Source organism: Anabrus simplex, chromosome 10, assembly GCF_040414725.1.
Source record: "Anabrus simplex isolate iqAnaSimp1 chromosome 10, ASM4041472v1, whole genome shotgun sequence".
Taxonomy (NCBI): domain Eukaryota; kingdom Metazoa; phylum Arthropoda; class Insecta; order Orthoptera; family Tettigoniidae; genus Anabrus; species Anabrus simplex.
This window is the reverse complement of record NC_090274.1, coordinates 33,551,515-33,567,921: the sequence shown is the minus strand read 5'-3', so window position 1 is coordinate 33,567,921 and position 16,407 is coordinate 33,551,515. Positions and strand designations below refer to the sequence as shown.

Here is a 16,407-nt window from a genome sequence, read left to right as displayed (position 1 = left end):
TGATTGGTTAGAAATTAATTACAGAAATTCTGGATTGGCTAAATTCAAAACTGGCGGAAAGAAAAGATAAATATTGCCAACCCACAAATGAATGAACATAATTTAGTAAAGAACAAACTTATGAATTCAAAATTTCTTCAAATAAAGTTCCTTCACTTCGCACCAGGGTGCATGATCATAGTTTTTTTGTAGTGACCTCTATGAGAAAATGTCCAAATTTCTTGATGAACGGAAAACAAAAACAAGTTGAAATACACCTAGTACTGGAACTTCACCATCACAAAATTAAGGCAGTGACATCTTCTGACTAAAAGTTTAACTAGGTTTAATTCCAAGTTCTGTGTTTCTCCTGTAGAGGAGTTCTAATTGGCGCTAGATTTAAATGTGCGGTGTAGAGGTGTACCGCCCAGTACACATACATACATACATACATACATACATACATACATACATACATACATACATACATACATACTTAATCATACACATGAGATCGGCTTCAAAGGTAAACATTTAATGAGTCGGAATAAACTACAGTACAAATAAAAAGTGTATTAGTGGCTTATTGAGTATCTCCCAGCCATAATTCACATTTCCTGCATGAACAGAGGACAAACTGGAGCAAATATTCATTAGTAGGAAGAGGAATTAGGGATTGGAAGAATTTACTACGGAAGATGTTCTATAAATTTCCAACTGATATGGAATCTGCCACCATGGTGATAGCTTTAAATGCCGATCAGCAGTATATGATGATGATGATGATGATGATGAACAGCCCAGACCTTGCACAGTCTGAATTTCACCTCTTTTAAACATGCAATCAAACCATAAGATGTATTCATTTAACATCAAAAATATGTTCTTGAACATTCCAGTATCAAAAATGATAAATCTTGTAAGGAATAATCTACTTAAATACAGTAACTTAAGTAGGCAAGAGATAGCAGATTTTATTAAGATTTTGGAGTTTGTCACCGCTAATAATTACTTTACCTTTAATGGCCAAATATATAAACGGGAAGGTTTTCCTATGGGGGCCTCAGCTTCAGGAATTATGGCGGAAATTTATATGGATTTTCTTGAAAATAATAAATCAATAACATTAAAGGAATAATAAGCTGGTTGAGATACGTAGATGATACGTTTACAATAATTGATCATAGCATTACTAATGGAGAGAAGGTATTAGAACAATTAAACAATATGGATTCACAGATTAAATTTTCTTTTGAAACTGAAAATAATAAAGCGTTAAATTTTCTAGATATTACTATTATTAATGACTCTAATCAACTTAGGTTTAAAATATTCAGGAAACCCATTCAAACGACGAACGTAATTAGACAAAATTCTGTACACCTGGCAGCACATAAGAGGGCCTCCTTTTACAGTATGATTTATAGATCTTATAATATACCAATGTCAGAAGTAGATCGTAAAAATGAGTTGGGTACTATTTATTTTATAGCAAAAAGCAATGGGTTCAACAGGCAAATTGTGGATAATATTATTAGCAAAACTGAGAATAAATCATTTTCCACATTAACCAAGGATACCAAAAAGCGCCCTTTTCACCTATAGTCTAGTCACAGTAAAATATACGAAATCACAAATGTTTTCAAGAAACTTAATATGAAAGTTTCTTTTAAAACAACCAATAACAATACCCATCTTTTCTTTAATCAGCACACTATCAATAAAGGCAATAGCAAATTTCAGAAATCAGGTGTTTACAAATTGAAATGTCAGCAGTGTTCTGCCAGTTATATTGGACAGACAGGCCGCAATTTTAACATAAGGTATAATGAACATGTTAATGCGTCAAAGTACGGCAGATTCTCAGCATTCAGTTCTCATATGGACGATACCAAACATACAGTCACGGGCATTTTACAAGACCTTCAAATTCTCCATTTATGTAAGAAAGGAAATCTATTGAATATTTTAGAAAACATTTTTATAAATCAATCAATCAATCAATCAATATTCTAAAGGCTAATGCCTTGTCGATGCAACCACTCTTTTCTTTCATTGGCTGTTTGTTTCAGTTCCATGTAGTTGACACAGCCTAACCGCTTCTTGATGTCGTCCAAATACTTCATCCTAGGTCTTCCTCTCCCTTTCTTTCTCAGCACTTTCCCTTCAGCATGTTAGTGATGAAAGTATTGTGTCTGATGACATGTCCAATAAAATTTAATTTCCTGTTTTCCACTTCATTTAAAAATCTTCTCTCTTCTTTAACTTCCCTTAAGACTTCCAGGTTGGTTTTCCTTTCCGTCCAGCTCGTTCTAGTCATTTTCCGCCATATCCACATTTCAGCAGCTTCAAGTCGATTCGTTTCTAATTTAGCCAGAGTCCAACTCTCACTTCCATACTGAAGTGTACTCCATACAAATGATTTTGCAAAGGATTTTCTGACAACTATATTCATGTGTGTGCTGGTTAAAATGTTTTTCTTGCTCACAAATGCCTGTTTTGCCAATGCTATTCTTCTCTTTTTTTTTTTTTTTTTGCTAGGGGCTTTACGTCGCACCGACACAGATAGGTCTTATGGCGACGATGGGATAGGAAAGGCCTAGGAGTTGGAAGGAAGCGGCCGTGGCCTTAATTAAGGTACAGCCCCAGCATTTGCCTGGTGTGAAAATGGGAAACCACGGAAAACCATCTTCAGGGCTGCCGATAGTGGGATTCGAACCTACTATCTCCCGGATGCAAGCTCACAGCCGCGCGCCTCTACGCGCGCGGCCAACTCGCCAGGTCTATTCTTCTCTTTACTTCCAGGAAGCATCTATTATCCTCTGTTATCATACTATCAAGATAACAGAATTGTTTCACCTGATCAATTCTGACGTCATCAATTTTTATATTGGTTTTGACTTCTTCCATATTTTTCCGTACTACCATTACTTTCGTTTTCCGTTTGTTTACTTTTAATTTCAATAGTTTAAGATTGCCTGAGAGGACTTTCAGCATTCTATTAATTTCTTTTTCTGAGTTTGCAATTAATACGATGTAATCTGCAAATCTGATACAATGTATCCTTTCACCATTGACTTTTATTCCGTTTTTCTTCTCCTTCATGATTTGAATAGCTTCCTCAATGAACATATTAAATAAATACGATGATAGGAGACAACCTTGTCTAACTCCTTTCCTAATCCTGGCCTTTTCTTCTGCCTGATCGATGATTATTTTTGTGCTTTGGTTCAGATACAGTTGATTAATCATTCTTCTATCCTTCCAGCCCAGTCCTATTTTCCTCATAGTTCTAAACAGTAGTTCCCAGTTCACATTGTCAAAACTTTTCTAAGTCAATGAAGGTAAGATAAGTCATTCTATTCATTTCCATCCTTCTCTCCAATAACATGCGTAAGGCCAGAATTGCTTCTCTTGTTCCTCTGCCTTCTCTAAATCCAAATTGGTCTTCTCCAACATACTTATCTACTTTTCCTTTTATTCTGTTCTTAACTATGTTAAGGAGTATCTTGAAGGCATGTGTTAATATAGATAGTGTTCTATAATTGGCGCAGTCAACTGCCCTTCCTATTTTAGGTATGGTAATGGTTCTGCATTGTGTGAAGTCTTCTGGCACGATTCCTCTTTCGTAGCATTCATTTATTACTCTGAATAACTGGTCTTTCATGTTGATACCTACATTTTTTAGTAATTCTGCTGGGATGTCATCTACACCGGTTGCTTTTCCTTGTTTCAGACTCTGAAGGGCATGTTCAAATTCATGTCTCATGATTGGAGGACCTTGAATTTCTCTTCCACACTCATTGATGTCTTCAATTAGCTTATTGTCATTCTTGAAGTCCTTATCATCGTACAGTTCTTCTATGTATTCTTTCCATCGAGCACATATCTTATCATTGTCTATCAGTAACATTCCTTGTTCATTTTTTACTACTGCAGATTTGGTTCTATTTTTGTACTGAAGGGCACTGATTTTCTTATAAACTTGATCCTGTTTTCCCTCTTTTATATCTTCTTCTATCTCTTCAGCAATGTTTTTGGTCCATTTCTCTTTTTCTTCTCTGCATTTGCTTGTGATCTGATTTTTAATCCTTTTGTAGTCATCTATATTGTTTTCCTTCTTGAGCTTATTCCTTTCTTGAATTAGGTTTAGTATTTCTTCTGTCATCCAAGGTTTTCTGGGCTCCAATTTCCTTTTTCCTAACAGCTCATTTGTTACTTCAATTATCATTATCTTGATATTATTCCACTGCATTGGCTCATCACTTCCATTATCTACTTTATTGGTTCGTTCTTCAAAAGCCGCCTTTGTTGTTGCTTCTTTCAGTCCTTCTAGTCTCCTCTTCTTTTTGATAGATCTTTTGGTTCTTTTAAATCTAATGTTGCACTTGGCTAACACAAGTGTATGGTCACTATCTATATCAGAACCAGGGTAGCTGTGGCATGATTTTATCTGATTCCTGTATCTTTGCTTCATTAGTATATATCTAACTGAAATCGTCTTTTGTCTGGTGCCTCCCACGTGTACCTTCTTCTAAGAGGAACTTCAAATAATGTGTTTGTAATAACCATATCATTTTGACTGCAGAAATCTACCAAAGTTTCACCTCTTTCATTTGTTTCCCCCAGACCAAAATTTCCTACTGTCTTATTGCCTGTATGAAATCCCACTATTACATTAAAATCACCCATTATTGTGACATTATCTTTTCCTTTAGTTAGTTTTAATAGTTTTTCAATATCTTCATACATAGTCTCCACTTCTTCCAAGTCATGAGCCGATGTTGGAGAATATTTTGTTTGGATCTCTTGTTTACTTTACGAGTTCAAATTGGTCAGCATTGCTGCAGAAGCTGCTCGAAAGATGTGCTCTGCATTTGGAGATGAATCAGTCAGTGAGAGCACAGTGCAAAAGTCACTCAGTCGATTTGTATCGGGAGATAAAAGCCTCCAGGACAAGCCTCAAGCTAGGTGTCTATCCACCATCAATGAAGCCCTGCTGAAAGAGAACACAGAGCATGAGCCACATCAAAAGTGTAAGAAACTTGCACAAGGTTTTCAAGTATCAGAGAAAACCATTCAATTGCATCTGCACAACCTTGGAAAGACTTGGAAGCTCAGAAAAAAAGTTCTTCACGTTTCAACCGAGGAAACCAAACTCCAGTGGCTCGCCATTTGCTCTTCACTGCTGTCATGCCACAAGGAAGCCCCATTCCTGGACCAGATATTGAAATGTGACAAGGTGTTATACAGTCCCCTGGTTCTGCTGAATTTGCCCTCAAATAAAATATTCATCAAAAGAAATTACTGCTCTGTGTTTGTTGGATCAGTGCTGGTAGTGTGCACTTTGAATTCCTAGAACATGGTAAAACCACCACAACTGAGGTGTACTTGCCCCAGTTGCAAAGGGTGCACAGTGCACTGTGTCAGAAGCAGCCAGCACTAGTCAACAGGACAGGAGTGATCCTTCTTCAAGACAATGCTAGACCTCATATGGCAAAAATGACCAAGGAGATAATCAACACACTTGGTTAGGAAGTTTCACCTCATACGTTTTACTACTCGGACATGACTCCATCTGACTATCCCCAGTTTTTGGTCATGGATAACCATTAGAACAAACTACAGTTCCAAAACTGAGATGATGTCATGCAGGCCATAGGACATTTTTTGCTTCTAGGGAAAAGAAATTTTACATTTTTTTTTTTTTGTACGAATGAAGCCATACTTTTCAGTGTTGACTTACTTAAATGTAACAAAAACTTCAAACACACTGTAATTTTAATATAAATTATAACACTATAAACATACCTGTAAAAATATACACTATTACACAAAGAATGACATGTTTTGTTCTATAAGAACATCCTCAGATTCTCCACCCTATTTCCCCCTCCTCTCTCCATGGTACAGTATACTAGATTTTAACATCCAATAGGAGGGATCAACAACGATCCATACACCCCCTCCCATGCTTCCCCACCCCTCCACAAGCAGTGTGCTAGACCTAAAACTTACCATTTGCCTCTCCATGGCCACAGTCCCAAAATAGTGTTTGGTGACGATGGACTTAGCATCGGCAGTCTAGATAAGTACAGAAGTTTTTCATTGTATTAATACTTGTAAATTTATTTTTTGTCAATACTGGTCATATTATCAATAAACTCTCTACCATTGACAAGTTTACGCAACGTAAACAACAATGCACATATATAAGCATGTTTCAAGTGTTTTGATAGAATCTGAGGATGTTCTTGTAGAATGAAATATGTCATTTCTTGTATAATAGTGTGTATTTTTACAGGTATGTTTACAGTGTTATAATTTATATTGAAATTGCAGTGTGTTTGACAGACTGAAAAGTTTTTGTTACTTTTAAATTTTACAGACACAGGATTTATAAGCTTGTATCCAGGGCATGACAAATTCGGGCGCCAGGTTGCCATGGCGCCCAAAATTCATTTTTTGGCACCTTCTTTTTTCAAGCTAAGTATAATCTCCCCCTTTATATGTTTAATTCCCGATTTGGTGTCACTGAACTAAGTTGTTTGCAAAGCGCATGTAATAATACACAACCCCTTGTCACTCCACACAATTTCTGCTTTGACATTAATGTTATTACCAATTTAAATAATAATCAAAGCCGCATTATATAGGTCTAAGCAATAGAAGAAAAATTAATGTTACGTATGAACATTTGGGTGTCAAGGAAACCTCTCGTAAAGAAATATTACCGCCATAGAAATAACTAAAATATTCTTCTCATGTAAATAACACAAATAATATGCTGCGATACTCCTTTACTATCAGAACAGAATCTTGTTTGCTATTAAATTTATTATTTTAACAGATCTGTTATTGTAAAGTGAAATAGTACGTACTCTAGTGGAATTTATTTCTGTATGTTGACAAGATACGAAGCTCCTAGGCATGTGCATGGACACAAAAGGCAAAATAAGGATGTCTTGTAAAGTATGGGTTGTTCCTTGTAAAATATTTGCAATTAGGATGGGTCGATAGTATTTACATTTTAATTTATTAATCCTTTAACATGATAGACTAATACATACAAAAGAATTTTGCAATTTGGTGTTGTTGACAATATTCACTTTACTATTTACATGTTACAATTTACAACTTTCTTAGAACGGTATCAAAATATAAGTATACAACAAATGGATAGTTTCATAAATTCGTATACATTTCTTATTTAGTTCAGTATCCCACTGTCTTTAAATTTTTTGGTAATCTGTTGTAATGTATAAAACTATAAAATTACAATACCTATTGCTATTACTACCATGTTTTATTTTTCACAAGACTAGATGCCAGTATATTATTGATGTGAGTACTAGAAAAATTACCTGGCTCCTAGGTTTGACTGCTGGCTCCTAGATTTAAAAACATTTGTCATGGTTTTTTACTGAATTTTACTGAATAAAATGCATTTGCGAGAGTCTTTATTTATCACTGAAAAATACAGCATGACCATTTTCGGATACCTGGTACATCAATATCCTCAATAGCTGAACATTCTGACCGAGAACAAATGTATAAAGAAAGAAAGAAAGAAAGAAAGCTCTCTCACCTGTATGTAAATTCTTCCCTTCCATGATGATAGCATCCATCTCAACCTCACCATCTGTGTTGAGCACTGAGCCATGACCTGAAAGACAAAACATACAAAAATGTGTATAAGGCAATACCGTTGTAATTTCATATAGAGTGTATGTACCCAAGGCTGAGGTGATGATGATGATGATGATGATGATTTAAGAACCCCTAACTTCAAGGTCATTAAGTTGAGGGTTGAGGGGAATTGTGTATTAATGTCCTCCACACAACCCTAACAATAGTTAAAAATAATAACAAATCCACATTAATACTTTTTTAGACTTCTGGCTAGTAATTTTCTGAACTTTTTCCTGAGAGGAAGATAACAGCTAACTCTAAATAGTCATTATTTTCAAATGTTAATGAAGGCAATTCTCAGTTAGAGAGTCAAATGCGTCAATTATTACGCCCTCCACATCTAATCCCTTTACGATCACCCTCTCTATTGCTATCTCTCTGAGGTTGCTCAATTCATTGCGGGTCGTGGAATTTTGAAAATAAGTTTTCAAGCACTGCATGGAGAAAAATGTTCTCTCACACTGAGAACAGGTTAAAATGGGAGATTTAAAATGCAGATATTTTAATAATATGAATGGAGGGAAAGCTTGATTATTTTGAGAAGAACACAAGCTGCTTATCCCGTCGTCACTAGTGTATGAGGCTAAATCTACCGACAGAAGGCTGGCATATTTGAGCACCTTCAAATTCCACCAGACGAAGCCAGGATCAAACCTGCCAACTTGGGCTCAAAAAGCCAACGCTCTATTGTCTGAGCTATTCAGCCCCCTCTATGGATTAGTGGTAGGAGTGTCGATCTCTGTATCCTAACCTTGCACGTTCAAACCGACTAAGGTAGTCAGATTTTTGAAACGGGGAAAAAAGTCCATTTGACATTCCATAGCATACGATGTTGGCATATAAAACATATAAGCATGCAGCTATGAGCTTTCATCTGGGAGATAGCGGGTTTGAACCCCACGGTCAGCAGCCCTGAAGATGGTTAATTAAGGCCACGACTGCTTCCTTTCCACTCCTATGTCCTTCCTATCCCATCGTCACCATAAGATGGTGGAGAGTGACGATTATTTTCTTACAACTACGCAACCATTCTCTATATAACACTAATCAGAGAGAAAAATGGAAGGGAATCGACACTTTGAAAAATGAAGATATCAGCCAAATGAAGACAAGAGCCACGAAGGGCGTGAAAATGAAAGACTCCCTAGGCCTCGGAAACCTAATACCGTCGGGGTCGGAAAAGAAAAAAGTTGACCAAGGGAGATCAGAAAGGATAGATGACAGTGAGGAGCCTGGCACAAGTAAGTGGAAACAATGCCAGGACTCAGCTAATGGTCTCGTGGTCGCCAACCCAAGCTCCCAAGTTCGGAGCCCCTGGGGACCCTTTTAGTGGGTGTTATTCTACCGCCCCCACCTAAAGGAGGCATCATCGCCATAAGACCTATCTGTGTCGGTGCGACGTAAAAAAAATAATAATAACAGAGATCTGATTTTACTCTGCAATTTGGTAGAGTAAACCAAAACATCGGAATTTGTGCGCAGGTGCCCCAAATGCCATTAAATATAAATGACTACATACGGTATTATTATTATTATTATTTTTTTTTTTTTTTTCAGCAAACTAATAGATAGACAGATAGACAAAAGCTTAACTGGAACTTCCTTTTTGTATACCTACATTATGAGGTAAACATTTGAAGTACCGGTACCAGTATAGATACGGTATTGTGAGTTTAGTATGCATTCTTTATGGCCTAAGCAAGTGAAAATGAAAATCCACAGCCTGTTTCCAGTCATTCGACCGGGTCAGGAATGGAATGAATGAAGTCCCCATCTAGCGGCGAGGATAGTCTAAGCAAATCAATCAATCAATCAATCAATCAATACTGATCTGCATTTAGGGCAGTCGAACAAATGAATAACTAAAACACTTTTCCGAGCTCCTTGTAACATAATGCACAATTTAATTATGGGTAAATACATCACCTGCGTTGAATGCTCCGTCATCTTCCATGATATGAACCGCCGCCACCACAGCGTCCAACACGTTTCCTCCAGGGGCCATGAGAGCCTTGTAGCCTGCCTTTGCAGCTCGTCGAACACCATCAAGTTTGGGCTGAATTCGCTCGTCGGGGATATCTCCTGCTCCACCGTGTACCAGCACCACGGGTTCTATCATTGCGAGTGCGGTTACCGAAGAATCTCGGCTGTCGGGAACTGCTATAATCAATATCACGAATACCAGGAACACTGAAGGAGACATTGGCTTATTAATGAACTGCTAACTACAAGACTGTTAGATCGGAAACTAGTCCGATAACAACTTCTATAAATTACCGTTACTCTGGCAACACATCAATGACCTAAATTCTTGAAACTTGCACACATTATTTACTAATGACGAAGAGAATACCGAAGAAGCAACTACTTCAATAAAATTTGGAAAGGTTCGTGACATTTTTCTTCTCAGCAAAAGTGACAACCAAGAAAGGTACCGTACAGTAAAACAAAGTATTGTAATGAATTTTGGAATTAAACCCGAGTTTTGAAAGTCCAAGTAGAATTGTAGAAGTTAATTTATTTTTAAATACTATATTAATTAAAGTATAGTCAATTTTATCATCTTTGCAGCTAAAACTTAAACATGGGGTTAGGCCATCTCATAGTACCGGCTGACAACTTCGCTATTTAGCACCTTAAAATAACGATTTACAATAGGCCTACTATTGTTGTGACCTTCAGGTTCTTCGCTTTCTGATTAATTTAAAATTCCTCACGCGCTAAATTGCGTAATCTGAGAATAAGTAGCTTTTCAGAACATTCCATTCGATCTGCAAGTTTGCTGGATTAACATTAAAACCATCAGTCCTCCGTGACATCTGAATAAATAAAACAAAAAATATCACTTCGATCGCTATAATACCGCTATAGATTAGACTTCACTTAAATGAAATTATATTTGGATGTGGTAGTATGGGTATTTCTTATTTTCATGTTCTCGCAAAGAGGCTTACATACCGTTAACCTACATGTTTATTTCCATTTCACTGTTTTCCATTAAATATGTTCTTCCATTCTATAAGTAGCCCTAACGGAAGGAACTAGATTTTCCATCAAGAAGTACACATTACTTCTTATAAGACTGTAAAATATTCTTTCAGAATCGGTACATTTTCTAAAATCCAAATTTATGTTTCTTGTTAGTATCTGTATTTCTTAGTATCGAAACCAAAGATCGAAACTGCTCCTGTCCAAAGAGCATGACCAAAGAGGATATAAGAGGATCATGACATCTGACCAGAAATCAACCAACAATATCGGTAATGAAATGGCGTATGGCTTTTAGTGCCGGGAGTGTCCGAGGACATATTCGGCTCGCCAGGTGCAGGTCTTTTGATTTGACACCCGTAGGTGACCTGCGCGACGTGATGAGGATTAAATTATGATGAAGACGACACATACACCCAGTCCCCGTGCCAGCGAAATTAACCAATGATGGTTAAAATTCCCGACCCTGCCGGGAATCGAACCCGGGATCCCTGTGACCAAGGGCCAGCACACTAACCATTTAGCCTTGGAGAATATCGGTAACTGTATTTACAGGATTCTTGGTGCAGACGTCGTAGAACGTCAATATGCAGTGGACTGTTTTAATCACAGAGCAATGAGAAGCGTGAAAATGTTATGAAAAGGGAATACAGGCATAGGTGAAAAGTATCTGCTACCATGAAAAGAGGATTGTAAATCATTTAGAGTTTAAAAATATTAATATGCTTTATTCCGCCACTAATTTCCGCCCATCTTTACACTATCACATAAACTGTACTTCTGTCGGTACGCTTGTCATTCAGAATAAAGAAAATATCCCTGAACAGAGTTTAAGCCAGAAATAATAACATCCAGCTTACAGACATGTACAACTTACCCAGGGTGTTCGCAAATTTAAAAGCAGTGGTTGCCTGAAATTCTTCATTGAACGAATCGGTGGGACGCCAGCCAAACGTCCACTATTGCATGTTTCTGTAATGGGCGTAGTGTGTTGTGTGTAAATAAGGATGATGGTGTATTAAGATTAACACAAAAATCCTATCTCCGAGCGATAGAAATTAACCGGATGGGGCTAAAATCCCAGGCCCAGCCGAGAACCGAAAACGGGGCCCTCTGAACCAAAGGCCACTTCGATAACACCCCCAGCCAAACAGCCGAATTGGACTAGTGAATTCACTTTAATTTAATAATATGTTCCAAGTAGGTAATTGAAATTGTTGTGTGTCATTCATTACACTCTCGTTATGGCTGCTTTTCAGCAGAGATAAATTATTAACTAGATTTCTGATTGTGTGGTTATTTATTTATTTAGTAACAGTACACGGACGGGCAATTATCATTACATGCTGATAGAGTTCAGCAAGAATCTCTTAAGGCATCATTTGCGGTACTACTACTACTAAAACTGTTTTCATTCCTACCCTGAAGGGGGAGGCGGACCTCTTAGGCGATAACACCGTCTCTCAGGTCGGGAGATTTGTTCGGTGACGGAGATGTTCGGAGAATGTGAGGGGGTGGTCGGCCGTGGCCTATACTAAGAACTGTCCCGGCATTCGCCTTAGCGCAGGAGAATGGAAAACAACGGAAAACAATTTTTAGGACAGCCGACGGTTGGGGCCAGCCGTGTCCCATCTCCCGAATACCGAGGCGTAGGGCAACGGTAGAGCGGTGGCCACCCCTCTTCTGCTCGGTTGGCCGGTCAGAATGCTGAGCTGTTGGACCACGCACCAGCCGTGGCCACTTAAGGGCCGAGGCCCACTTTTTATCTGCCGATCCATATGCGGTCCATTGTGGCATATTTTATTGACTTTGTTCTGCCGGTCTCATCGGAGTGGTATAACCCCGTACCGGTATTATTTAGGTACTCCAGTGGCCATACTGATATTTATTTCTATGGAGTAACTTACGTACGGTACCGGTAAGCCTACAGTATATCATTCGAGTTCGCTACATAAATTCTCAGTCAAGCACTGCTTTTATTTATTTATTTATTTATTTATTTATTTATTTATTTATTTATTTATTAGTGCCTTGTTCAGTGGCGAAGTTAGCGCTCTAGGTCCTCTCTTACACTCCACATTTTGATTACAATTTAAAATGGTTACAACTAAATAAATTGACATAATTTAAAAAGATTTTTAATAAATTACAAATTAATTATTAAAAACTAACATAATAGCCTATAAGTTAAATGTAAGACTTAACATGAAAGCAAGTACGGTAACCTAACTTAATCCTCAGACACACTCAAACCATTCTGTTACGGAGGCATTGTTGGAATAACCCGAAACCCTTTTGCATTAACATAAATGCAATACAGTAGTTTATGCTGCATTCGTTTGCCATTATTCTCAAAATAACTTACTCTGGGGAAAAGACGATGACCTGCAGCCGTATTCCCCCTTCCATACGTCAGCTGTTTCTACTGTGCAGTGTCACTGCCTTCGTGAAGGCAGTGGCAGTATGCACTCAGCTCAGCCCACTACGTCATGAGAATAAATAGCCGAACCAATGCGCAGCGTTCGATAAATGTCTTGTTTCGATCTCAATTTCAGGATGAATCTCATCTTACCTGCTCGTCCAGCTGATGTTCTTGATGAATGTTATGGTGCTCTGCTGCAGTTAGTTATCTATATATTATGTACCTTATCTCGGTATGCACACAGTTCATAGTTCAAGAGAACGCGAGAGACAGTACAGTGCGTCGACACTAGAATGCTCTAGTAAACCAATAATAAACAAAACTCTTTTAGTCTACGATCTTACTCAGACTGATAACAAATAAATGATAGACTGACGAACGTTACGATTGTTTTTGGTAACCATGATCGTTACGGCATCAAGTCTACAATGGTGTGACACCGTGGGTCGCTGGTTCGAGACCCATTGGTCGAAAATATTTTTACCATCATATCGTTGGCCGCCAGGGTAGGGGAGGTGGTGGTATACAATTTCTAATCACTAGATTGCGTGCCAAAAGCCTGGATTAAATTCCAAACCTCTCCGCAGTGCTCATATGGAGTGAGGGCATATGACGCTGTTGATGGTGATTCGTCCGTCGGATGGAGACGTTAAGACTTGAGCAGACCCCTTGGTGCTATTCAACAGGAGTAGGCTATGTGTCGGCACCGGGTTTCACCCTCTCCCTACTATCATATATCACGTCATTCATTTCATCTCATTAACTCCTCTGATGAGATTGACGTCAGGAAGGGCATCCGGTCATAAAAACCCATCACGACTGATTCATCTCACCTCATACCCGACCCCGCAGGGAAACGGGACAAGGGTTGGACAAACAACAACAACAACAACAACAACATCGTTGGCCGGCAGGGTAGGCAATCACTGGATTGCGTGCCAAAACCTGGATTTAATTCCTAACCTCTTCGCAGTGTTTGGGGGCATATGACGCTGTTATTGGTGATTCGTCTGTCGGATGGAGATGTAAAGCCTTAAGCCTTAGTGTTATTCTACAGGAGTAGGCTACGTGCCGACACTGTGTTTCACCCTCTCGCTACTTCATCATCATTTCCATCCAGACGCGCAGGTCGCCCATGGGGGTCAAATAGAAAGACCTGCACCAGGCGGGCCGAATATGTCCTTGTGGACACTCCCGGCACTAAATAGCCTCCGTAGCGTAATGGTTAGTGTTATTAGCTGTCGTCCTCGGCGGCCCGGGTTCGATTCCCGGTACTGCCAAAAATGGCAGGAGGACTGTTATGTAGTTGAAATGGCACATGCAGCTCACCTGCAGAAATGCACCACCTCGGGATGAGGACACGAGTTTACTTTAGTAAGTGAATTAACATAATATTAATTCGACTTGACTGAGTAAATCAGCATCAACAAATGGGGAAGATACAAAACTGGGATCAGCTTGGAGAGCAGCTAAAAAACGAAAAAAAAAATGATGCATGAAAAGATGTGTAGTGATTAGTGTGATTAGCTGCCAAAAGCGGAGGCGCGGGTTCGATTCCCGGCTCTGCCACGAAATTTGAAAAGTGATATGAGGGCTGAACGGGGTCCGCTCAGCTTCGGGAGGGGGTTCGATTCACACCTCAATCATCCTCGAAGGGTTTTCCGTGGTTTTCCACTTCTCCTCCAGGTAAATGCCGGAATGATACCGGTACCTAACTTAAGGCCACGACCGCTTCCTTCCTCTCCCTTGTCTATCCCTTCCAATCTTCCCATCTCCCTATGAGGCCCCTGTTCAGTATAGCAGGTGAGGCCACCTGGGCAAGGTACTGGTCCTCCTTTCCAGTTGTAACCCCGACCCAAAGTCTCACGCTCCAGGACAATGCCGTTGAGGCGGTAGAGGTGGGATCCCTCACAGAGTCCGAGGGAAATCCAACCCTGGAAACAGATTAAGAAAGAAGAAAGAAAGCAAGATAAGATTCCCAACTGAGGTTTTACAGTAGAAGGGTTATTTTAATTGTATGTTGAGTCTTCAGCCCTTCGATCTTCAACAGCTCCATCACCAGCTGTCATAGACAGTATCGGTGATTAAGGGGCGCGGAGGTCCCTCCCCCTTTGTGGAGAAAACATTACATTTTTATTCCATTTTAGCCCCCTGAAAGTACGTAAGAATTATAGGAATTTTACAAAACGCCATTTGTACAAGCTTGTAGCATGTACTGTGAGGAAGGGTAGCAGGGGTATATTTTTGCCAAGGTCATGGGCACTGATTCACCCGCTTGCCGCGCGCATTCGTTAGTTTGGCAGTCTATTCAGTGTCTGTTAGTTTATTAGTGTGTAGTCAAATACTAAATTATTTTAATTGCGTAATTACGTCGTACTTCTATTTAATTGCAATACATGTGTGATATTGTTCCTTTCGTGAAAGTTTTATTGTACCTACCGGTATAGTTAGGGTTGCCACTTTTTGATATAAGAAATAAGGGACATTTACCTAAAAATACGGGATTTTTCACAAAAATAATGGACAGTTGATAAATACTTGAAAATCGAACGTTAGGTACCAATTCATTAGATTATAATTAGTTTCATTAACAATGAGATAATTATCGAAATTTGTAAAAGAAACTAACTTGCTTACGCCCTCTTAACAGTACATACAAAACAATGCATTAGGTATGACAAAACATGAATAAGAAACATTATTAAAACTACCTTATTTTCTTCATCTGTACTTCACATTTGACATAGCTAACTTTAAAATTTCACTATCTAACAACTGCATCATGCCATGGAACTCTCTACAAGACATGATGTTTCCAGAAATTAGTAGTTCACTTTTAATCGGGTCTACTGAACACCTGTTTCTACTCTCTTGACCACTTGTTAGACATTAAGAAGAAAATGCGTTCAACAAATGCATGTGACCCAGGAGTACTCATTACAATTTTTTTTCTAATTCTATTAGTTTCTCTTGTCGCTTATGACTAGTAAACATTTAATTTTCATCAGAATCTGATATTTTAACACTGATGTCTCCGATGAGCTTTGATAACTTCACAATTTACGTAGGCTCCAAAAAGAAAAAAAATAGAGCTACTTTGAACTTCAGTGGCGTTTATATCAAATACGGATTTGAAAATATTCAGAGACAAAAAAAAAGACAAACGCTCGGCTTTACAGGACTACAGTTCATAATACGGGACGCAAAATTTTAACCTCAAATACGGGATGTATACCCTAGGTATAGTATTGAATTAAAATCTCAAAAATATAGTATAACCGCACTAAAGTCGAAATTCACTCAGAGAGCATAAAATACTTACCCTT

General features: G+C 38.5%; 1 protein-coding gene across 4 annotated transcripts in view; it reads right to left on the bottom strand.

The window, feature by feature from the left end:
* The window catches only part of LOC136882356 (isoaspartyl peptidase/L-asparaginase), a 36,341-nt gene extending 23,003 nt beyond the window's left edge, over positions 1 to 13,338 (bottom strand). Inside the window, exons 1-3 of one of the 4 annotated variants that reach the window (XM_067154963.2) lie at positions 13,232 to 13,338; positions 9,598 to 9,831; positions 7,568 to 7,645 (exon numbers count right to left, since the gene is read on the bottom strand). In XM_067154963.2, coding sequence (XP_067011064.2) covers positions 7,568 to 7,645; positions 9,598 to 9,790 — 271 coding nt within the window. In that variant the 5' untranslated portion in view covers positions 9,791 to 9,831; positions 13,232 to 13,338. Of the gene's footprint in view, positions 1 to 7,567; positions 7,646 to 9,597; positions 9,832 to 13,024; positions 13,151 to 13,231 lie in introns of those variants that run through there. The other 3 variants (XM_067154964.2, XM_067154961.2, XM_067154960.2) reach the window with 3 other exon arrangements.
* Positions 13,339 to 16,407: the final 3,069 nt, after the last annotated feature.